Here is a 23,548-nt window from a genome sequence, read left to right as displayed (position 1 = left end):
CGAGAGGCTCACAATACCACTATGACAAGTTAAACATACAGGCAGATTTAACTTGTTTCATTAAGTTTCTGCCTGAGATTATATATGGCAATAAACTGGAAATGGATTATTTATTACCTCTTCCTCCAAGGGTTTTCGTCTGTAGTTATGAGGTTTGCTGCAATAGGCCATCGTGAATCCACGTCGATTAGCTTGAAATAACAAGACATGTTTTTTTCAGTGTGGTTACTTGTTTAAGCCAGTTCAAAGACATAGTTAGTGTTTGCATGTGTTCTGTATAGAGTCTACGTGGGGGTATTGGGGAAGAAAAATATATAAAACGGCTATGTGAGAAAAAAATCTAAAGATAGCTGGACAAAACTGATTTTCCCAGCAAATTTAATGAGTTAGTGTTAAACACTTCGACACTCACATAAAGTCAATTATTTTATTTTTATATAACGAATTGTATTTAGATTGGGGGGGATACGATTTAAAACTATATATCTGAAAACGTACTATGCATAAATTGTTCCTGACAAATATCTTCAACTCGAACGACTTTTCATTAAAAGAAAATAACTAAAGCTCTAAATACTATATAAACGCTAAAAAAATAAAATAAAATAACATCATAAAAAAACTCGCCAAATTGTATTCGACCCATACTAGTTGCCTGGAAACGGAATGAAATTTTACAAATCAACGAAAACATTGCGCGCAGTCCAATTTAATTGTCGATTTTGAGTTGAGACTAGCTTATTGGCATCGAATTATCAGTTCCGCGGCAACAAGTAGAATCCAAGTAAAGAGGGTTAGAGGACATTTAAGTTCTATAAAAATAACGAAGCATCGAAGACCAGGCAACTCGCTGGCCAGTGAATGATTGCAACAAAGTGTATAACTTGTGCTTAATACAATTCATTTCATATGTATGCTCTAAGCTAGCATTGAATAAAAAAAGACAACAGAAAAAGAAAGAAAAGAAGAAAAACAAAAAACAAATAAAACAAACTTACGTCTTCTTTCCTGATCGCTTCGCACGAAGGTATAAGTACGAAAATAAAATTCCCTTTTAATCCCACTGACGCTTTTGGTCTGTTGCGTTGTGTGATATATTTATAGGCGATTCAATCGATTTACCGCGGCAAGACAATGGTTAAAGTGAGCCAACCAGTGGTGGATTTTGTTTAACCTTTCCAGCCACACAGAAATTGATTATCTACTATGATGAATGAACACTGGTGTGCGGGAACCTTTTGTCGAACTCATAATTTAAGGAAAGACTTCCACTTAATCAATTATTAACCAAGCCAAAAGAATTGCGGCTTTTCAAACTTCGTAAGTGCTTGCTAATGGCGCTTTAGTAAAGAAAATTATGGGTTAAATTACAGCCTTGAAAAACCCTTCCATCTGTCACCGGTTTTTTCCCTTCGGTATTTTATGCACAACCTATAAATTGGTTCGATCACTCTCGAACTCATTATTTGCTCTAGTTTTGTTAATAAAACAATTCCAAGTTATTCTAAGGAACATTTAATGAGATATTTGTGAGTCTTAGTCCACCGTTGTAGGCTTTTGAGTAACCTTGTTAACCAAGAACGACACACTCGCGAACACCTGCTTTGAAACATGAAACCTAAAGGGGAAGCAGCTGACTGATTACGTTAATTACGGCAGCTTGTTTTGTCATGTCACTTAGCTCAGTCTCTTCCCCTTTCAATAGAGAACAACGTACAAGGTGTTCGTCATTTATCTTAAAACAGAAGAAAAAGGATTCCAAGAAATGAGAAAAATCAGTTTAAAATTAAAGCAGGGTGCACAATATATCAAAAAATACCAGTTTGAAGTGAAAGTGGTCAGTTCTGTTGGAGTGTGTTCGATTAACCGTGGGCTACTAAACACTTACAAAAGGTTTTTAGAGTTACCAGATTACAAAATAACTCTTGAACATGAATATGGTTTGCCAATATGTCTTGCTTATAAAAGCGAGAAAGTAGACTAGTGGCGTACTTGTATTCTGGACTAACAATAAGATGACACATATAGTAACCTTACTTTTTTTTTTTACTGAATTTTAGTTATACTCCATTCTTGTTTTCGTTTGCAAATATAAAAGATATTTCAGCTAATTAATGATCAATTGTATCAGGGCAGTTGGTTTCCTCGTTCAGGAATTACTGACATCTTTCATTCGGGGGAGGCCATCAAAAGTGACAAATAAAGTCAATTAGCTAGCGGATTATTCATTAACCAAAAGCTGCATAAATTAAGTTACCAAGCGATTGATTGTTGTCAGTTCGGCATAGCGCGCTAGAATAATTTGCTGGGATCGTTTAGTTGACTTCTGTACGGAAAATTTGCCACCTCTCCGTGAAGATCATCAACTACAGATTAATCTTGGCCAGCCGGAGCGTGTTCTAAAATATTACGGGATCTTCATTCACAAATCTCCGGCCAACGACCTTGGCGAGGTAATTCGACCTTTGAATACCGACGACATTTTATTAGCGGAAAAATGACTCATGTTTTAACAAATCCTGGTTATCCACACAATCTTCGCTTTCGATCTAAATCGGCCGAGGTATTGAGGAAACATGACATACAAAAGGAAGGAATTTCGAAGACTGAATTCGACAAAATTCGAAGCCTTTCTCGCCAGTCGTGGAATACTAACTGGGAAGATCCGGGGAACCCACTGCCTCGCGTGAGAAGTAATCATTTTGTTACGACATACTCCACTACGCACAATTACAGAGCTCTTCGAGAACTCACTCCGTGTCGGCCGACTTCACCAACCAGGCGAAATAATCCCCATCCAACAAGGTTTGTAGTTCTTTTGTTTGCTTGAAGTGTTTGTATCAACTGTGTTTTATTTAACAAGTAACCCCATTGTATAAAAAGTGGGTTTATTAGGAACGAGTGGCAATGTTTTAAGAAATGTTCTATTATTGACCGTGGGTAAACGTGGAAACGTTTGACTTCCTTTTTTCATCTCAGAGAAGAATCACATAAACAGTGTACATTCTCTAATTGAAGGCTAAGGCCGAGTTCGATAAATATTTATACCTCTTTCATGTCGAGTTATTTGATCTGACCTTGGGAATCATGCTCGTATTGACCCTTACGGGCGGGGGGGGGGGGGGGGGGGTATTCAGTGGATTTTTGGGTGGGGCTTGCTGGTGGGACTCAGAATTACCCTTACCGTATACAAAGACCACGTTCAGCCGCTATTTGCCCCCCGGTTGTTGACTAGATACCAAAAATTCCTACCCTGTTCAAGACTTTTAGTACTAATTTTTATCCCCAGGGAACTGTTTGAGACAAAATCTTTCTCAATGGTACCCTATTCTAGACCCAAACTCTCCGACTTCCATAACCTATCCCACGCAAAACTGCTTCAAAAAACAATGCCTGTATATAGCATATTTATGAGAGTCCCCCCTCCCCCCCACTCCGGTGCTTATACAAGCAAGGTCTTCCCACATGATTAACAGTTGCAATACCACTTTTGCACATCACTCCTGAGACATTCAACATTCATCAGTCTTAGTGAATTTAATTTAAATGTGCTTGTATAATATGTATTTATTATTATTATTATTATTATTATTATTATTATTATTATTATTATTGTAATTACTTTAATTATTACTGTAGCTGAAAGGCCCACTTCAGGGAACATCAATAAAGTATATGTATGTATATGTGGACATAAATGTTTATTTATTTTTCCTCATCCAACTGATTTTCTTTCAGATCGTTTTTGCGACTTCAGTTGAGGCAAGCTAAAGGATTTCCTCAAGCCAAAGAAAAGCCAGGGCAGGACCCTTATGATGGTATGTTCCAGATTTAAAGAAATAAATATGTGGAGTAATTTTTCAGCAGCTACTAAATTTTAGGGAGGGTCATTATTTATGGGAATGACTGGGTCGCTACTAGAAATAAATAAATCAATGGAGGGGGGCAGAGATCATCTGTGGGAAGTGGGATAAGAGAGGGCAGAAAGCAAGATTCTTTAAGTGCTAAAGAAAACGTTGAAATTATAGGAGCAAATTAATGTCATGCTGTATTAAATCTTTTTTCGTGGGTGGAAATATCTCTGCTTTCCTTGAGCAAAATAAATTGGGGCTGAGATTATAATTCTGACTAGCAGTGATTATTAGCAAATAATATTTATGGAAGGAAGCTGGATTCAAGAGGCCAATAATGGTACATGTACATGTACAGGAAGAAAACCCATTAAATACAACCATACTATTAAACAAATGCACAAAGCTAGAATTTCTCAAAGTCTGTTTTCATGTGACTTTTTGCCCCACAACTTTATTGTTTGTCCGTACCACTTGGTTGCTCATTGCTCCCTTTGGGCACTATAATAAGGTGACATGAGGCAAGTGTAACATACAAGGCCTGATGTGCCACTTGATATAAAGAAGTTAGGTGAGATGAACATAACAAGATTTTTATGATACGTCAGCAATCTATTAATATTGCATAATTTCTTAACCTTTGTAGTTGGTTATAGACCTGATGAACCAAATTATGCCCAGCAGACAATGTATTACACATTATGGGAAATGAAAGATATGGAGAAGAGAGGAACAGATGAGGTAAGATATGAAACCGTATGTATACACAAGGAAAATTTAACAACAATTATTCCACAAGTGCTGGTCGAGCATGAGATGGTAGACAGCCAACGAGGTGCATAAACAATTTAATGGCCACTATTTCTCAGGCACGGCATATTAATAAATGGCTCACATACTACATGTAAATTATTCATTTATTTCAACTAATGCATAATTTTCAAGACAGATTGACTGTATAAACAAGGTATTGGCAAGGTATTTACACCGAGCCATTAAATTATCAATGTAAAAGGATTATATTTTTAAAATTTAAATAATTTAAATCATGGAATAATAGGTTTATGAATACAGCATGAAGCTCAAAGTGGCACAAAACAGCTGAGTCTTCCATCTTTAAGACCAGGGTGTGACAGTGGCACTTGACCTACACAATAATGTTGCCAAAATCAGAGTTTTGTGTGCCAACAAAACGTCTATCTGGAATTCCTTTAATACTAGCACAAAAAGCAATCTTTTAAAGTGTCATTATAGCTATCTTAAACTCATGCTACCCTCTCAATTTTCAGACTTTAAAAGCCGTCATGAATCCCAGATCCATACCAGCTGCACAAGCTTGGGTGAAAAATGCCTCTCTTAAAGGTGATGTAACTATTATGTAGTAAAATTCTAATCCCCTTTAAAACCACACACTCACAGAGTTCTGTGGATGTTGCGTCCCAACATTTTAATTGTTATCCAGTTTAAATTCAACACTATGAAATGGGAATGGGAATTGGGAATGTCAGTTTTGTGTTCAGAGGGAGGAAAACTGGAGTACCCGGAGAAAAACCCTCAGAGCAGGGAAGAGAACCAACAACAAACTCGACCCACGTGGTGTCAATACCGAGAATCAAACTGAGGCAACATTGGTGGGAGGCAAGTGCTCTCACCACAATGCCATCCCTGCTAGCTAGAGGTAACCCTGTAATAGACTATGGCACTGGTTAAACCCCTACTTGCTTCATGTGAGGCTTTTACTCAAAAATTGCAAGTTGGGCATCCAAGGAGCATGTTCCTTGTAAATTCTTTAAAAGATGAGGTGAATTTTGAATTCATTTTCCTCAAAGGGGGGCATCCATAGGATCCCTCCGGGGACATCCTTCTGGCTAAAACATTGCTTCATACTGCATAAAGATAAACTAAGTTGAGAGCTAGCCTACCTACATAGCTGTAAGCTACCTTAAGGCCATTAAGTGCAACTTAACCCTGAAGTTACTAAGGTACAAATAACTGATACTTAAAAATATAGGGAATCAGTTAAACTTTTTTTATTGGTTTTTCAACAGACAAGAAGATAGTCACCGATATGCTGAACACAGCTTGTGAATCAGCAGATATGGAGAAGGTGATGGATTTATGCTAATAATTTTTAACCACTTCTTCATTGCTAAACAAATTAAAGAGCAAGATACAACCTGTTTACAGACTGTTAAGTGTGGTCTAACTACTGATATTTCTTTATCAATAGACTGTTAGTACGACATTCAAGCCTGATGTTGTACCAGCTGTTAACCGTTGGTTAAAGAAAGCTGGAGATGAAGGTAAGAGTCAGTGGTAATTAAATGCCTGTTAACATACGGCGGATTAAAATTTCATTCAAAGTTGTGGCCACGGTCATGAAAGATAAGGGCAAGCAATGTGCACAGTGCGCATGGGCTGGAGGAAAAATGGGTTTCGACTAAATAAAGATTACATTTTATCTCAAATAAAGTTAAATTACTCACAGTGAAGTATGCTTTTGTCTTTTCTGATCGCTTCTCCTCATTTATCTCTTTTAGAATAGCCCTTACAATACGTCATTGTTATTCAGAACTACATTGCAAGCATTTGTTAGTCTTGGTAACCGAGCATCCTCCTCAAATCCCAGCCGCGGTTGCTAAGTGTGCGAGTGTTAACTCATGGGTTAACGCTCAGCGCTTAGCGCCCACCCCTGGGATAGGAGTACGACGCGCGGTTACCAAGATTTAACGAACGCTTGCGGTCCTTAGTTCTGAATCAAAAGCAGGGTTGTTTGGGCTATTCTACTTGACATAAATGGGGAGAAACGACCAGAAAAGACAAAAGACTACTTCATTGTGAGTAATTCAACTTTATTTAAAATAAAATTAATGTAATCTTTATTTAGTCGAAATCCATGTTTCCCATGCAGTGCGATGTTTCTTTTTTCTTTTTTTTTTTGGGGGGGGGGGGGGGGTGTTTTGTTTTAAAAGTATAGACTTAATTAAAGGAGACATATCATGGGGATTTGGTGTCATTTCAAATAGCCGAAAACATTTTTCTATCAACAAACATACAAAATGTTCCAGTTTTGCTACAAATTAAACCCCACCCCCATCCCCAGTGTACTAAAACTGTCAACCAGTGTCTCTGGCCACAGGTCAGATGGATTGCAACTTGCAAAAAGTTAGGCATACCTTTTTAAGTTCTTGCATTTTCATTTCCAAAATGTGCAGGAACAGATCATACATGTAACTTCTTTCTCTCTGTTATGGAAGTTATTTTTTAAGACACTTGGAAATATTGAGATTCTTTTGAGCAAAGGTTGGACGTGTAATATTAGTGACCAACACTTGGCAGTACACTGCCAAGGAATGTGGCGGTATTCACTTACATCTACAAACCAAATATTTTTTCAATTAATTAGTTGTTCCAAATCTAAATGTTCTTCTCATATACTGATAAGAAGATCAAATAGATGCTGGGTTGATTTAGCACACCTCGTAGGCCTGACAGGTAATAAGTTACATAGACCTGTAGGTGCGAGAAGCGTGCACATTATATTATGTAATAAATTTCAAAATTTCAGGTGACATGTACACTGTACATGTACTATCCTCTTCAGTTTTATTGTGAAAGAAAATTTGTCAGAGTTACTTGTCAAATGAAAGATTGTTTGCATAAATTGGGCAAAAAAAGAACCAAATTTTGTAAGAGGGTTGAAGCATAATCCCACATAGGTTTGTTCTCTGAATATCTATGGAGGTTGCCTAATACAATATTTTCTTTTTGGGCTCCCGAAAATGAGAAGGAGAAACCCATTTTGTTGGGCCAAAGAGTTGGTGTACAGCATAAGTGTCTCGAATACCGGGAATCCAATTAATATCACACTTTTGTGTTATTAGAACAACAAGCAGTAATGAGATTAATCAGAACCCTGGCATCAGATCCAATACGTGAAGGAACAATAGATCCAAACTACACAGGACAGCAACATCCAGACAGATACATCTTAGGAAAATACAAAGTACATCAACCAGGAACCAAGGAGACTCACATTCATGTGCAGAATCATTTCCCCAAAAAATCTCATTTTAAGGCACATCCTGCTTGGCTGCGGACATGATATAATCAGACTCCATCATGCTTCAAGCAAATATGTTTCACAGCATGGATATTTCATGTCTCTTTATGATGTGAATTATTATTCATTCAATTGTTTTTTTTTAATATTGACATTATTCTAATACAAAACAGCATCTGAAGCACATGGCATTCGATACCTACTAGTGACACCAATCCAAGTAGTTCACTTTCCTTAAGGCGCCGTTACACGTTGAAACTTTTAGCTGAAACTTGTGTGCAACGGCGCTGCGAAACAAGTTTCAGCAGGCGTTGCACTGTGTAACATGGTCGGTTTCGTGAAACTTTTTCGAACTTCCGTTGCGAGACAAGTTTCACGAAAAGTAGAACCGCTTTCTACTTCTGCAACGGCTCGCATTGGTCGCAGTGGTGAAAAAACAAGAGTTTCACCGTGTAACACTACTTCGTGAAACTGGTCTCGTTCGCCGTTGCACACAAGTTTCAGCTAAAAGTTTCAACGTGTAACGGCGGCTTTAAGGTTCAATCATTGATCTCTAACACAGCCATTCTTTGGGTTGTTACATCTGGATGACATTCCTGCGATGACTGCCATGGCCTTCAGATGTTGTTTTGTAACTGTAGGTAGATGTTGAAACCTGTGATATGCCATCGCTAAAATATGCTACAGTGGAACCTGGATTTAACAAACCTCTAAAATAATTTTTATGATAATCATTAAAACGAAGTCCTCAGTATAACGAACCTTGATATTATGAACCAATTTTTATTTGCCTAGTCCCTTGGCACTTCGTTGAAATCAAGGTTCCACTGTAAGCGACTTTTGTGTTGGATATTATTATTATTATTATTATTATTATTATTATTTCTTTTTTTTGGGGGGGGGGGGTGTAATTTGATATCTTGTAGAAGATATTGACAAGAAAGGTTCTTCTTTCAGTGCCAAAGGCCAAAATTGTAAGCAAAAAGTCCAGAAACTAAGTCTTTTTTTTAGTCTTTTCTTTTGCAGAGCTCTTCACTGTTTGCTGCTTTCGTAGGCTATATATAAGCTGTTGAGCAAGTAACTGAATGTTTCCTTGTCAGGCACAGCTTATCAGTGATGTTTTGCTCTGTTGCTTTGCATTATTTGTTGGTTATGTACTTGTATTCAGATAAGGTTTTGATTTCAAAATTTATTTCCACTCTTTGAATTGAAGATATTTTAAATTTTTTGTTATTTTAAAACATTATACATGTATAATTAATTTATCAATATGAAATTAAATATTGGTGTAAGTGCAGTACTGTACAGAAATTTTTGTACATGTTACTTCACTTTGAACAAAGAAAATATTTAAAGGTAACCACTTGTGCATTGTACAGGGGTACAGTTAAATGTTTCAAGAAGAGTTTATGAAACTTGTTTTTGGAAGGAAAGTAAGTTTGTTTTAAAATTTTAGTGTATTAATGTTAGTAATCATTATCATCATCATCTTTCATCACTGCCACACTCTCTGGTGACTACAACACAAAGTCATATTAGGTAACAATCATTCAGACCGCTGCTGGTCAGTAAAAACGTTCTTCTCTGGGCTGTAAAATTGCCAGCCATGTAGCTTATCTGGGATCAAAGTCTGTTTCTTGTCCCCTGGAAGAATCTGTACATATTCATCAATAATACTATTGAAGGACTTGGTGCAATTCAGATTGCTTTTTGTTGTTTTAGCTCAGATTTGACAGAGTTTTTGCATGTGGCCTTGAATTCCATCAGGAAACATTGCTCCAATGTTTTATCCATTGCTTTGTGCTTTGTTTGCAAATGGCTCGCTGCAGGTCAGAAAAGTCTGTTTTCTGCCTGACTGGACTCCCATGAAAATAGACTTTGAGAAAGTCTATAAAACATTGATAAAACATTGGAGCAACATTGTTTGAAGGAATTCAAGACCAAATGTAAACGCCACTGAATATGAGTTAAAACAACAAAGCAACCTCAAATGCACCACAGGTTGGTTATGGTCCAAGCCCTTCAATTGTGAAGACTGAACCGACTGTGGGCCACTGTTGGTCATCAGTCGGTGGCCTCTCAGTTTCTTCACAATATTACATTGTGCCACATATTCTAGAGATGTCCACCATGAGGTACTATCTTCCTTTAATAGAAAAAAAATTGTGTCTACACATGACAACCTGATTTACAGTGTATTTGGAAGTTCTGATCTGAGTTTTTAACATTATTTTGTAAGTCTCTGGCATTAATTGTCAAAATACCAGTATGTCCTGCCAGATATAAATATTGCTAATGGAGAAGTCTGATATTCATATACATATAGTTTAGTTGTGGTGAATTCATTGTTATGTATACTCAATAAATACCTTGCAAAATAAAATTTGAAAGCTTGATGTTCATGCCATTTTGTTGATTTTTGTCTAAATTTAAAACCTCTAGTCTAATGCAACATATAATTCTCAATTTCCCAAAAATAGAAAAACAAAATAACTCATTTAAAGAAGTCATAGCTATGGTCAGCTGGGCAAATATCTGTGGAAAAGACAAACTGTCTTATTGGGATCTATCCAAGATCTCACTCTATTTTGCGCTATATCAACATTTTCAAATCCATTTTTCAGCCCATGAGATGCTAGCCTCGCTGCTAACCTTGACATTGGGCCAGTGTCTGTGTGGGTTAGGAGAGTTGATAATTTCATCCACTCACACTGTGCAATCTCATCTTCACAGCGACTAATGCCGTAAGTTAAGGGAGTCATTCTGCATATGATGTAGATGTCGGACTTGTCAAATGCATTTTTCATTTGGTGCTGTTGTCTAAACATTAACACAGATTTGAATTCTGGAGAGAAAAATGAAAGCAAAGTGAAAAAAAAAAATAAAGCAGAAGATCCTGGTGTTTCATTTCAGGCCTTCAAGGGATGGGATCATCCTCAGAGACCCATGGGCAGATAGTCAGGTCAGGAGGAAGTCAAAATCGATAAGTTCTGAACAACATTCAGGCTTGTAAACTGTGCCTGGGTCCTCTGAGGATGGGTGGCGGTAAAGAGGGAAGCTTAATGGAGAAGGAAGGAGCTTAATTGATCTGAGTCAACAATTTAAACAAAAATTCAGATTAACTTTTCTAAAGTTCAATCCACTACTATGCACAAAAAAAAGTCTCTAATTTTTCTGATTTTGAAAGCCTTCTACATGGTTACAATCTAATATCAGAACCTCAAACTTGGTAATAAAAAATGACTAATATTAATGTGATCATTCTTGTGATGGGACTTAAATTTCTGACTAAATGAAAATTTAAAAACTCATTTGCAGTCTCCATTTAAACTCTGGAATGGGTAATTAGCTTACTCTTGCAGGGGAAAAGGTTTAAAATAATATGAGAGGCATACAGTGAGATGAAAAATTGGCTGCTTAATAAGCCTTTATGGTTTTTTTGTTGATTTATTTCCTTACAACACATGTAAATAATAATTACCTGACTTCACCCCAGTCTCTTCATAGACCTCACGGATAGCTGTCTCTTCTATAACACAACAACAAAAAATAACATCATTACATAAGAAAAATGTCAGCCTTTCAGCGATAGGCCATGAAACTTAATGAAGGATACTTCAATTCAAAGACTGCAGAGAATGATATGACAAAAGAAGGAAAATCATTAAATAATATATTTAAAAATTTAGTGATGTCCTTATCAATGTCACAGGGTCGTCAAAAAAAAAAAAAAAAAAAAACCAAGCTTTGCATCTATCAAAAAAACCAACTGCTCACCAATGCTTTCTCCATCTTCAGAAAGGCCTCCAGGAAATTTCCAAACAGATTTTTTAGTTTGTCCATATTTTACCTGAGTCCAAAGAAAATTTAATTGAAAAAATTAGTAAACCAGAAAAATCCCTTGAAAAACAATTTTAAATAAAAATTGTCCATACAGGGACACAAACTGCTGTTAGTACCAGAATTGAGAAAAAAGTCATATCGTCGCTGACCATTGAAACGTCCATTAAGGGGACAACTTTGCAATAATTTTGTGGTACTGTATGTGACCAACCACCAAAGAGGATTGAGATTACAACTCTAATCAAGTGATACCCAATTCTTGTTAAAATATCAGCCTGAATTTTGACTAGAATATATATATTTTGTCACTTCCTAATGATGTCCTATTAGCATGATCTACAAGTGCTTAAACAATTAACACTCAACAAACAAAAATTATTTAAATATTCCAAGTTTACTGCAGGAATTAAAACAAACAAAATTAATGTAAGATGTCTGCCTGCATCAAAAACAATACCTAAAGCAGGTTGTTCAAAGCAGAATTCAGCTACCTGGGAAACGTACTAGTTTTGAACTATGGTTGGTAGCTCAATGGTATAGGTTCCTAAGAATTTGTTCTCATGGCTGTGTTTGTGACATGCAGTGGAAACACTTTTCATAATCTCAGAAACCTTGTGAGGTTTGCAAAGATCACTTTTTGAACAAATGTGGACATCCTCACAGCATAGATTGCTAAAAGGTACCTATATTATAACTACAACAAAACAAGATAAAAAATAAGTATTGAAGCACCACCTACATACCATATGCTGGTCCTTAACAACTAAGACTTCATTCTTTTCCTCGTTAATAACCATGCCTAAAAAAAAAAAAAAAAAAAAAAGAATTGGATTCACATTATTGTGCAAAGAGACTTAGAGACATGAAACCAGCAAGAATGTTTTATTACACCATGGAAGAAATTTGAATTATTACCAGCATACTGACTGCATCTTTAATCTATAGCTGTAGCATTTACAGTCATGTACCATTCTTTACTCATTTATATATATATTACTTATTTCGTATGGTACATTGTTGGGCTGTGAAAAAGGGCCATAGGGTGTTTCAAATATTACAGATAAATACACTTGTAAGGTTAAAAGAGTCATCTCAAATGGTGTAGGTAATCAGTTTTCTCATAAAGCAACAAGTCTTTGATTAACATATTCTATATTTGAAGCAGAAAAACTTTTAAACTGCGACTTAAGGCTGACTGCCTTGCAACATAAGGAAACAATCACAGTAACTGTTCTCATAAAAAAATGGGAAAAAAGTCACTTGTATTCACACTCTGAGTGTCCACAAAAAGAGGTTATTTATCACAGCAAGTTTCATTACAATACCTGCAACTCCAACTTGGTGTGTAGCGTAAGGTGGCACACTGCAGGTTACTTGCTGTGGAAGCCATTTCAAAAGCATAGCATAGTTACCAACAGCGTGATGGTAATTGAAGCCATGAGCAAATGCCACTGGGATCAAGTAACTCTGAGCAATGGGAACTTTCATCCAAACTGACTTCTTTGCATCCCTCCTCCAAACCAAAATACTCTCTTTTAAGGCAGGAGAAAAAAATTGGTCAGAAAACATATTTTCCCCAAATTATTTCCATTAAGCTCAACATGGTTTGCTTAGGAGTGTGGCATTGATGCTTGCAGGGTGCATGAAAATTTGCCGAGCACATCAAACATGACACGTACAGCTGTAAATGTCAGCAAGAAAGGATGCTATTTAATCAAACAAATTAAAAAAAAAACATAATATATTATCTCAAAATATTAACTTTAGACCACCAATTTACCTTAATTCTTGTATTCTGTATGAGAAGTGCGAAATCTCTTGGGCTCCTTCTTGTGAAAAAATCCTCTTAAATCTGTAAAGGGACCTAATTCCCTAGTGGGTGGGTGGGGAGGGGGGGGAGAGGGGTCTCCTTGGAATTTTTGGTGGGGTGTGAGCCTCAGTTCTCTTCCAATACCCTTTTTCAGACCTGGTCTCTAGAATCCATACCATTTTCAGACTTTCAGGCCAATGCTGTTCAAATCTACATGTACACCCTATTTCAGACCAAAACAGATCAAAAACCATGCCCTTTGGAGTGTACACACCTATATAGCATAGACCCAAGTGACCCGCGCCAGGCGGGTCTGGCCCGCATATTTTGAACATTTAAACCCGCTGACCTGCCGTTACAGAGTAAAAACCCGCATTTGTGTTTAAGCTCTGAATTTTTGATAAAATCAGCCAATTCCTAAAAGAATCTTAATTTTCATGCCGTGATTCCTACAAATAACAAATAAATGGCTCGTAAAACATGTTGAAAAACTACACCAATTGCACGAAATGGCCATTTTAGGGACCCTAATTTTCAAAATTTCCTGGGGGGGCGTGCCCCCAGACCCCCCTAGAAGCTTGCGCTTTTGACGCTCGCTGCTAGTGCCTGCGCCACTCTTAACAACACATATGACCAGCATTTTGGGTTCTCAAACTTGGGGTCTATGATATAGCTTATACAACAGGGAAGTTAATATTTTTCAGCATTCCCCTGATTTCATTTACACCCTATAACTTGCATAACATTTGGGCCCATTGTTATAGACCTCAACCTTGATTCAAAGCCAATGGCAGTCGCAGAGTATTTTGCAATCAGTCCCAAAAGCACAACACCATAGTTATATATGCATACATTTTCGATGATTTTCCGACTCAAACTCTATTCATGCTAGCTGTGACCAGCTGTTTTACGACGTATAGTATGAGAGTAAGACTATGCACACTGTGTGCATACTGGAATAAATTATAGAATACAGGGCCACCTACTTATTTAACATTGTATAGAGTGTGTGCACGGCGGCCATGTTGGAGGACTAAAACAATAGAAGATGTTTGCATAAAAATACAATATATTTCCTAAAGGAAAATCATTGTCTTGTTTTGGTCCTCCAACATCTACTGTGTTATGCCTCGTTCTTCAAATCATACCGACACATGTAATAAACTAAGTAGACCAAAGTTGTTCCCTTAATATAATTATGGGGCTGTGCGGAAATCTTTCCATCCTACCTTTTAACTTTGCGTCAAACTCTTCAAGCGAACAATTTTCCCGCAACTGACCAAGGTTCACGTCTACTCCGTTGAACTCCGTTCTGTCCCATTTTAAACAGGGTACTTCAGAAAAAGTATGCCTTTTTCTGTAAAAACAAATTCCTTTCCCATTTAGGGTAATAGATCTGTTAAGTAAACGTAGCATTGAGACAGCATTAAAGGTGATTTTCTCCAAAATCCTAGATGTTGAAACTGCACTACAAGTCCGCCATCTTTTTTAACCTAGTCCCAGTCCCAACTCGTTCAACGTGTCCGGCCGTGCTGAAAGCGACCAGGAAAGCAGCTCTGACATGCTCTCGCTAGTTTATTATAAGCCGCTCCTGCGGTGATTGTTTACCACATCGACACCTTTATTGGTTATAAGATTTTAGAGTACATCATTTAATTCCTCCCTTTACACAGCTACACTACTGACTCGGCCAATGACCTGGCATTTCATGCGTGACAAGTACCCCTATCTTGCAGTGAGTCCAGCCTTCAGGTAAGTGGGGGCCCCTCTCGAACGTTGGACTTTCTTATCTTCGTAAAACAAAAAATCTCTGCCTCTCCTCGGTCTTGGTATGAAAAATAATGGGAGGACGGGCCCCTTCCCTACTGCCATCGAGACCCAGTTTCTTATTTGTGTGCAGCAACAAGCCAGCAATATACAAGAACCTTCGCTGTTAACGAGTCGAGTGCGCTATTTTTTGGGCATTGTTTGTTTTGTTTTCTCGGTATGAAGAATTTTTGAAATGGCCGTTGCCTTTTCGAGAAACTTTGGCGTGATCTCTACTCATCAGCTACGTTTTAATTTTTCTTCTGGAATGCGATTTACCCCTTCTCACCCCCTCCCCCCCCCTGCCGCCACACGCCACACACTAGTGTCATCTTGTGTTTTTGTCACCAGTAGCGATTTTACCTTGCACTTTTATCATGTACACTGTACTTTGGAAGTCCTACGTGGTTAATGGTTGTGGAATCAAGACTTCATCCACAGCCACTTCTCCTTTTGGTGAAATTGTAAATTCAAGGTCAGCCGGGCGGATCTGGGGGAGTCCCTCCCCCCTCCCCCCGTTATTTTTTATAACAAAATTGAGACCCGCAGGGCCGAGATATTTTGTTTCACAAATAGAAGCAAGTCACTTACCTGAAGGTCTGAATCCGCCACTGAAGTTAAAATGCTTAACAGGGTAAACTACACTGAGGGCTGAGGGGCCATATTATTTATTTACTATCATAAATGACCAAACGTTTTTTTTTTTTTACATTGTATGTCTCTAGATTCTCTTTATTTCTTGATACATAAAAGTTGAGCAAGCTTTTACCTCTGCTAATTTTACGATATTAAATTTGTTAAACAATTTTGCTTCTTTAAGATTGTTTCGAAATACACCGCTTTGGTCGTTTCAAACGACGAGTAGTCTATCTTTTACATATATTTTTCCGCACCAATATAAAAACTGTACAGTATCCAAATTCTACCGGTTGAATCGCTCATTAAACCCGTGCCTAGACGACCGTTCACCATTACAGTAAGCACCTTTCTTGTACACAGTCTCTCCGATACAAAAAATCGTACTGGATAGACAGTACGGAAAGTAAAATTTCAAGCAAACAAAAATCTATTCAGAACAAAAAATGTACCGATATGTACGGGATCGACCACAGGCAGCCCAAGCTCGCGTCACTAGAGAGCGTGTAATAATTAATTACTAGTGGGCATGATTACCTTTGAGTGCAAGCACAGAGGGCCCGCACAATGTGTCTGTGTAGCCGATTGTTATTATATAGTAAATGCACTGGATTTACCGTTTGCTTCACCTATAGCGATATATCGCTAACTATGTATATAAATCAATGATAAATAAACGTTGAATTACCTTATCTGTGGTATATAGTCGTCCTTTTACCTCAAAAGCGGTTTTTGAGTGATTTTGAAGGAGTTTGAGTTCGCCGTTGACTGTTCCATATATGGAACAGTCAACGGCGAACTCAAACTCCTTCAAAATCACTCAAAAACCGCTTTTGAGGTAAAAGGACGACTATATATGGAACAGTCAACGGCGAACTCAAACTCCTTCAAAATCACTCAAAAACCGCTTTTGAGGTAAAAGGACGACTATATACCACAGATAAGGTAATTCAACGTTTATTTATCATTGATTTATATACATAGTTAGCGATATATCGCTATAGGTGAAGCAAACGGTAAATCCAGTGCATTTACTATATAATAACAATCGGCTACACAGACACTGAAAATGAACGATTTATTCACTAAAACGCAACGAAAACTTAGGCAATACATTTCATGATTCTCGACCAGAACGTCGAGCAACGTTTTCATAACATAAACTCGGACCCAGTGTCCACTCATTGGAACTTAGTCTCCACTCATACACACGCAATGCGCCTTACACAAAATGAAACGCGGAATATAAATTTTCAGTTCGGAACATCCTCCCGCCCGATGCAGGGAGTGCATCACATGTAACTTGTCAACAAAGTTCAATAAAGTTCAACTAAAATGTTCAACAATGTCTCATCAAGTTCAATTAAGTTCAGCAGCTATATCAGCATCACAGGCTTCAAACAGGTGTAGCCGCTGCACTGGACGGCGAGTAACACTTCCGGATGAGGTCCGCAGGGTGACGGACCGGACAAGTCCATCGCGGCCTGTGTGGGTGTCTTCCACTCGTGCACGTGACCATTGACCCCGAGCTACACGATCCTCACTCACAAGGACCAAGTCACCTTTACGGATTTCACGACCAATCTTATACCATTTCTTGAGGGGTGTCAGGGATTTCAGATACTCTGCATGCCAACGCTTCCAAAATCCATTTACGAGCCTCTGGTGATACTGAAATCGTTTGGTGAGGGCTCTTGATGTCTGTTCTGAAACATGAGTGTCTTTAGTCGGACACACTTGAAGGTTTCTGCCAATCAGAATCTGTGCAGGGGTAATCACACTGTAGTCATCAGGGTCTGCACCCAGGTAAGTAAGAGGACGACTGTTCAGTTGTGCTTCAATTTCAGCCAAAATAGTAGTTAACTGCTCGGCATCTAACATTGCTTTGGCAAATAGTTTCTTCAATGGCGTCTTAACACTCTTTACAAGTCGCTCATAAAACCCACCCCACCATGGGGCCTTCTCCGCTATGAACTTCCACTGAATCTTCTTTTCGGACAAAGCACTCTGGGTTTGGTCTGATTCCAATACTCTCCAACATTGCTGTAGCTCCTTGTTAGCAGCCTTGAAAGTTTTTGCATTATCTGACCAAATAATGCTGCACATTCCTCTTCTTGCAATCATGCGTCTCAAAGCAAGGAGAAATCGCTCAGTCGTCATATTACACACCAACTCTAAGTGTACCGCACGGGTAACTGCACATGTAAATAAACAGATATAGACTTTATCACCACTGTCTTTCAAATACAAAGGACCAGCAAAGTCTAGTCCCACATTAGTGAACGGGGGCGCAGGCTTAATTCTGTCTTCAGGAAGTGGTGCCATCCGCTGACCAAAGGGCTTTGTTAGGTAATGGCGACATATTAGACAGTTCCTCAGTGTCTGACGGACAGTCGATCGTCCTTTGATCAACCAAAATTTCTGTCGCAAAACTGACAAAGTGTGTTCAACTCCAGCATGAAGCTCACGGCGGTGAACATCATCAATCAACAACTTAACAACAGGATTGTTGGAAGGCAAGATAATAGGATGCTTCTCCTCTTCTGGTAACAGTGACTTGTGAATTCTTCCTCCAACACGAAGAAAACCACTAGTAGGACACATAAACGGGTTCAAATTGGCCAGGTTGCTGTCCTTCACTGTACCATGCCGTTTACTTGACGTAATTTCTTCAGCAAAACTTGCTTCTTGTACATGAAAAATCAACCATTTTTCTGCATTTTGCATCTCTAAACCAGTTAAAGGGCTGTCAATCCTTTCCTCCTCTTTCACCCTTGAGTTTCTAACGAATCTTCTGATCCAAGCAACAGTTCTTAGCAAGCGACCGTACTTACTGAATCTTGTGAAGTCAATGAATGGCTCTTTGGGTTGCACAACACAACTGACACTAGCTTTACTCTTCCTCTCTGGGTCAACATTTTCCCTGGAAGGCTTTGACCTCAAATCCTCGGGCCAATCTTTTTCGGACTCTTGCAACCAAGAGGGTCCTTTCCACCACAAATGACTCTCTCTTAACTGACTTGCAGACAAACCTCGGGTAGGTAGATCCGCTGGATTCTGCGGTCCTGGACAGTACCTCCAAACACTGGGATCTAACAATGACTGAATTTCAATAACACGATTGGCAACAAATGGTTTCCACTGTGAGGCGGCTCCTCTGATCCAGTGTAAAGTTGAAGAATTGTCTGTCCAACAAACAATGCGGTTTATGGGACAATCGATTGCACCTTTGACATAGGTACAAAGTCTAGCAGTAATTACAGCAGCCATCAACTCTAAGCGCGGAAGTGTAATCTTCCTTACAGGAGCCACTCGGGTCTTGGACATTACAAGACTGGTAGATGCCTTTCCATCTTCACTAACAACTCTCAGATAAACTGCAGAGGCATAAGCAACTTCCGACGCATCACCAAATGCGTGTAACTCAACTTTAGGATTCTGACTTAATGACAAATCAGTGTAACATCTTGGAATGTGAACGTGTTCAAGTTCTGAAAGTTCTTGAACCCACTGATTCCATTTCAATGAGACTTCCATGGGAATTTCCTCATCCCATCCAACACCTTGGGTCCACAAACTTTGAAGAATCAATTTTGACCTCACTGAAAACGGTGCGATTAGACCAATCGGATCAAAAATCTTTGCTGCTAAAGACGCCACTTTTCTTTTTGTGTACACTGTCTCTGATCTGGACTTAACAATGTCCGCATCAATTGCAAAGACAAGGCTGTCAGTTATCGTATTCCACTTTAAACCTAATGCTTTTGTCATTGGATGTGCTTCTGCTAAATCACTCTCCAGGTTGACGAGACTAACTGCTGCTCTGTCCCTCTCAGGTAAAGAATCCATAAGCTCAGACGAATTGCTTGACCATTTTGTCAAATTAAAGGCAGCTTTCTGCATAAGCTCAGTTGCACTTTGCTGCAATTTCAGTGTTTCCTGCACATTGTCTCTCCCTGAAGCAAAGTCATCAACATAAGTGTTCCTTAAAATTTCACTTGATGCAACAGGGAATGTTCCTTTACACCTTTTCACATGCTCTTGAATAGTACCAATGGCAAGAAAAGGACTGGAAACAACTCCAAATGTGACCCTTGTCATTCTGTAAATCTTAGGCGTGGCCTTAGGGTCCAAATCTCTCCATAGATACCGGTGTGAATCCATGTCTTCCTCTTTTAACCGGATCTGTAAGAACATCTTCTCTATGTCACCCATGATAGCTACATGATTCTTTCGAAAACGCAGAATAATTCCAACTAAATCTGGCTGCAATGCTGGGCCTGGCTCTAAGCAGCTGTTCAGAGAGACACCATTGCTATCTTTAGCTGATGCATCAAACACCACTCTTGTCTTGGTTGTCTGCTTGTCTTCTCTAATGACCGCATGATGGGGGAGATAAAACACAGGACGCCCATCTGTCGGTGTAACTTCATCACAAGGTACTTCTTCAGCAACACCATTCTCAACATACTTGTTAATCGCTTCTCGGTATGACGTAGCTTTCATTGGCTCTTGGAGCAGCTTCTTTTCTAGATTGTACAACCTACTTTCCGCTTGCCGGTAATTATCTTTCAATGCAACACGATCTTTCTTCCACGGTAAGGATACTTCATAGCGACCATCATTGTACGTTAGAGTCTCTTTAAACTTCTTCAAGACCATATCTTCAACATGAGTAGTAGAAACTGAACTTTCAGCAGGTCTAACACCAATGGACTCCAAATCCCAGAACTTTTGAAGTGTTTCATTCAATTGTTCCTCAACACCAATTTGAACATTCATAGACACAGTGCATTCTCGGTCATGACCACCTGTTGGTCCACAGAAGACCCAACCCAAAGTTGTGCGAACTGCAACTGGTTCACTGGAACGTCCTCTTACAATGTCTCTTGTCACGAAGGAATAATAGAAATCCAAACCAATAAGCACATCAATCTCCTGTTCATCTCTAGGGAACTCTTCAGGAAATACTATGTTCCGAAGATGAGACCATCTTGCTGGATGAATATCCACAGCTTCAGCTGGCCGGCATATTACTGGTGTAGTAAGCGCTTCAATACACTGAGGCTGTCCAGATTTATCAACAGGTGCCACAGTAAATGTAATTCTCTTCCGCAAAGTGTTCTTGGTAGCCTCTCCTCCAAATCCAGAGACAACAATTTTGACACTCTTCCCGTTAAGACCAAGCTCATCAATTACACTCTGCCGAACAAACGATGTTTGAGAACCAGGATCAAAGAAACATCTCACAACCTTTGAACACCCATTCACTCCACACAAAATAGCTGGTACAGTCTGCAGAATCACCTTTCCACCCGAGCCCACTGCAACAGAATTTGCCACAACTGAAGATGACACAGGAGGACCTGATGAAGGGGATGGTAATTCAGGGACCGATTCCACCTTAACTTCTTCCAAGTGAGGTCGAGCTGAATCTTGATGCAGGAGACTGTGATGTCTACCTTGGCAGTGCTTGCATGGAGGCTTCTGGCACACTTCAGCTCTATGACCAGATTCAAGGCATCGGAAACACAGACCCTTAGACGTTGCCTTTCTGAACCTTTCTTTTACAGGCAATGACAGAAAACTGACACATGACTTCAAACCATGGTTTTTGGAGCAAATGACACACTTGCCCTCTTGCGTTGTCGCACATAATGCAGAGGTGGATGACCTTTGCGAGCGGTTAAACTTGAAACGATTTTCACGATTTCCAGGATTTTCCTTTGCTGGAGCTTTCGAATCAAGAGAAGGAGGTTGGGAAGACTCTTTGGCTCTAATCAGTTGTTCCAAGAAAGTGAACAGTGTTTTCACTTCTACACAGTCCTGCTTAGCTATTTCCTCACTGAGCTCCAGTTCCCATTTTTCCACAACTTCTTTAGGTAGCTTGTCCACGATAAGGGGCACCAGAACAGGAGCCAAAGTTTCAGATTTAAACTTTTCACCCATGGACTCGACAGAACGAACGTGACCTATCACTTCATCGTAAAATTTACGCATGGATGCTGCATCATCACAGCTCAAACGTGGCAAATGGATCAAGGATCTTACATGTGCATCGAGGATTAACCTTGTATGCCCAAATCTTTCCTTCAGGATTTCCAAAACTGGCTGGTAATTCGCTTGTACCACTGCAAAACCTTTCACCGCTTCAGCAGCCGAACCCTTTAGCGATCTCATCAAATACTCTAATTTTTGGACATCTGCCAACGACGCATTGTCGACTACCGAAACTTTTATCGACTGATAATAGGGTTGCCAACTCAAAACATTGCCATCAAAGGTTGGTAGATTGATCTTGGGTAGCTTAACTTGTACTTGAGAAGACGACTGAGATACATGTGGGTTGCTTCCCGCCAATTTCACTTCTGGCAAATGTTTACTTGAAAGATAACTCGTCATTTTCGCCATGCTTTCAATCACACGCCCTTCATACTCATTGTGACTCTCACACTCGGCATCAATGTCAGCATCTTCCAACATCGTGCACATTGTGCCTTGCACTTCTTGCAAATCGCTCCATTTGCTTGCGATGTTATCTTTCAACACTTGAATTCGTGCATGATTATCTTGTTGTGACAGGGCTTCGTCGACTGACTTCATCGTGTCTGTTAAAGATTTTCTCAGAAACCTTCTCTTTTTCTTGACAGCTTCTAAATCTTTCGACATTTTCAAACACCGTTTAAAATTCCACTGCAAATCCACTGAAGTTCCACTCGATCAAGGTGCTGCAACACACGTGTTTTGGCGCCAATCGCCAAGATGCGAAAACCCACTTTTTCGCGGCAAGAAACAGAAGTCCAACACTCCTTTTCGCTTGACCGATCGTCGATACTGTTCATCCGACTCAAAGGACCATGAAAATGAACGATTTATTCACTAAAACGCAACGAAAACTTAGGCAATACATTTCATGATTCTCGACCAGAACGTCGAGCAACGTTTTCATAACATAAACTCGGACCCAGTGTCCACTCATTGGAACTTAGTCTCCACTCATACACACGCAATGCGCCTTACACAAAATGAAACGCGGAATATAAATTTTCAGTTCGGAACAGACACATTGTGCGGGCCCCCTGTGGTGCAAGCCCTCATAAGACGGTGTAATGACAGTGATTTCAAAGAACGTCCGAAACGGCAAAATAAACCACAAAACGCACAAGATTACACCAGAGGTGAGTCAGTTTTATTCATTTTATTGAGTGAAAGTTAAATTTAGCGTTTTTTTAGCGTAAAAATCGTCGGCATTTTAGTTCCCATACAAAGTCTTATAATGCGTTCAAATTTCTCAACGGCTGTCTGTAACACAATACCGCTTGCACTCAAAGGTCATCGTCTCACTAGTTATTAATTATCACACGCTCTCTAGTGTCTCTAGTGACGCCGCGAACTTGGCAGTTTTATTCGTTTTATTGAATGAAAGTTAAATTTAGCGTTTTTTAAACTTCATAATCGACGGTATTTTATTTCCCATACAAAGCCTTATAATGCGTTTAAATTCTCAATGGCTGCTTGCACTCAAAGGTAATCATGCCC

At 39.0% G+C, this 23,548-nt stretch overlaps 4 protein-coding genes across 4 annotated transcripts in view; 1 reads left to right on the top strand and 3 right to left on the bottom strand.

Moving 5' to 3' along the window:
- LOC146463293 (uncharacterized) overlaps positions 1–2,128 on the bottom strand; it is a 5,507-nt gene extending 3,379 nt beyond the window's left edge. Inside the window, exons 1-2 of the mRNA XM_085084571.1 lie at positions 999–2,128; positions 118–191 (exon numbers count right to left, since the gene is read on the bottom strand). Of these exons, the coding sequence (XP_084940697.1) occupies positions 118–171 (54 nt within the window). The 5' untranslated portion in view covers positions 172–191; positions 999–2,128. The remainder of the gene's footprint in view (positions 1–117; positions 192–998) is intronic.
- Positions 2,129–2,281: 153 nt separating this feature from the next.
- On the top strand, positions 2,282–10,297 carry LOC146463292 (uncharacterized). Its single transcript, XM_085084562.1, has 8 exons — positions 2,282–2,805; positions 3,739–3,818; positions 4,498–4,592; positions 5,141–5,213; positions 5,900–5,958; positions 6,082–6,154; positions 7,736–8,153; positions 8,452–10,297. Exons 1-7 carry the CDS (start codon positions 2,498–2,500, stop codon positions 7,954–7,956), a joined length of 909 nt encoding a protein of 302 aa, XP_084940688.1. The 5' UTR covers positions 2,282–2,497; the 3' UTR covers positions 7,957–8,153; positions 8,452–10,297.
- Positions 10,045–15,065, bottom strand: LOC146463291 (nucleoside diphosphate-linked moiety X motif 6-like). Its single transcript, XM_085084565.1, has 6 exons — positions 14,797–15,065; positions 13,083–13,289; positions 12,501–12,556; positions 11,692–11,764; positions 11,396–11,443; positions 10,045–10,759 (listed from the first exon to the last, which is right to left on the bottom strand). Exons 1-6 carry the CDS (start codon positions 14,981–14,983, stop codon positions 10,434–10,436), a joined length of 897 nt encoding a protein of 298 aa, XP_084940691.1. The 5' UTR covers positions 14,984–15,065; the 3' UTR covers positions 10,045–10,433.
- A 2,303-nt stretch (positions 15,066–17,368) lies between these two features.
- On the bottom strand, positions 17,369–22,678 carry LOC146463290 (uncharacterized). The gene has a single exon (XM_085084617.1). It carries the CDS (start codon positions 22,676–22,678, stop codon positions 17,369–17,371), a length of 5,310 nt encoding a protein of 1,769 aa, XP_084940743.1.
- Positions 22,679–23,548: the final 870 nt, after the last annotated feature.

This window comes from Pavona decussata, unplaced genomic scaffold, assembly GCF_977016875.1.
Source record: "Pavona decussata unplaced genomic scaffold, jaPavDecu1.1 SCAFFOLD_179, whole genome shotgun sequence".
Lineage (NCBI taxonomy): Eukaryota > Metazoa > Cnidaria > Anthozoa > Scleractinia > Agariciidae > Pavona > Pavona decussata.
This window is presented reverse-complemented; position numbering and strand designations above follow the sequence as displayed.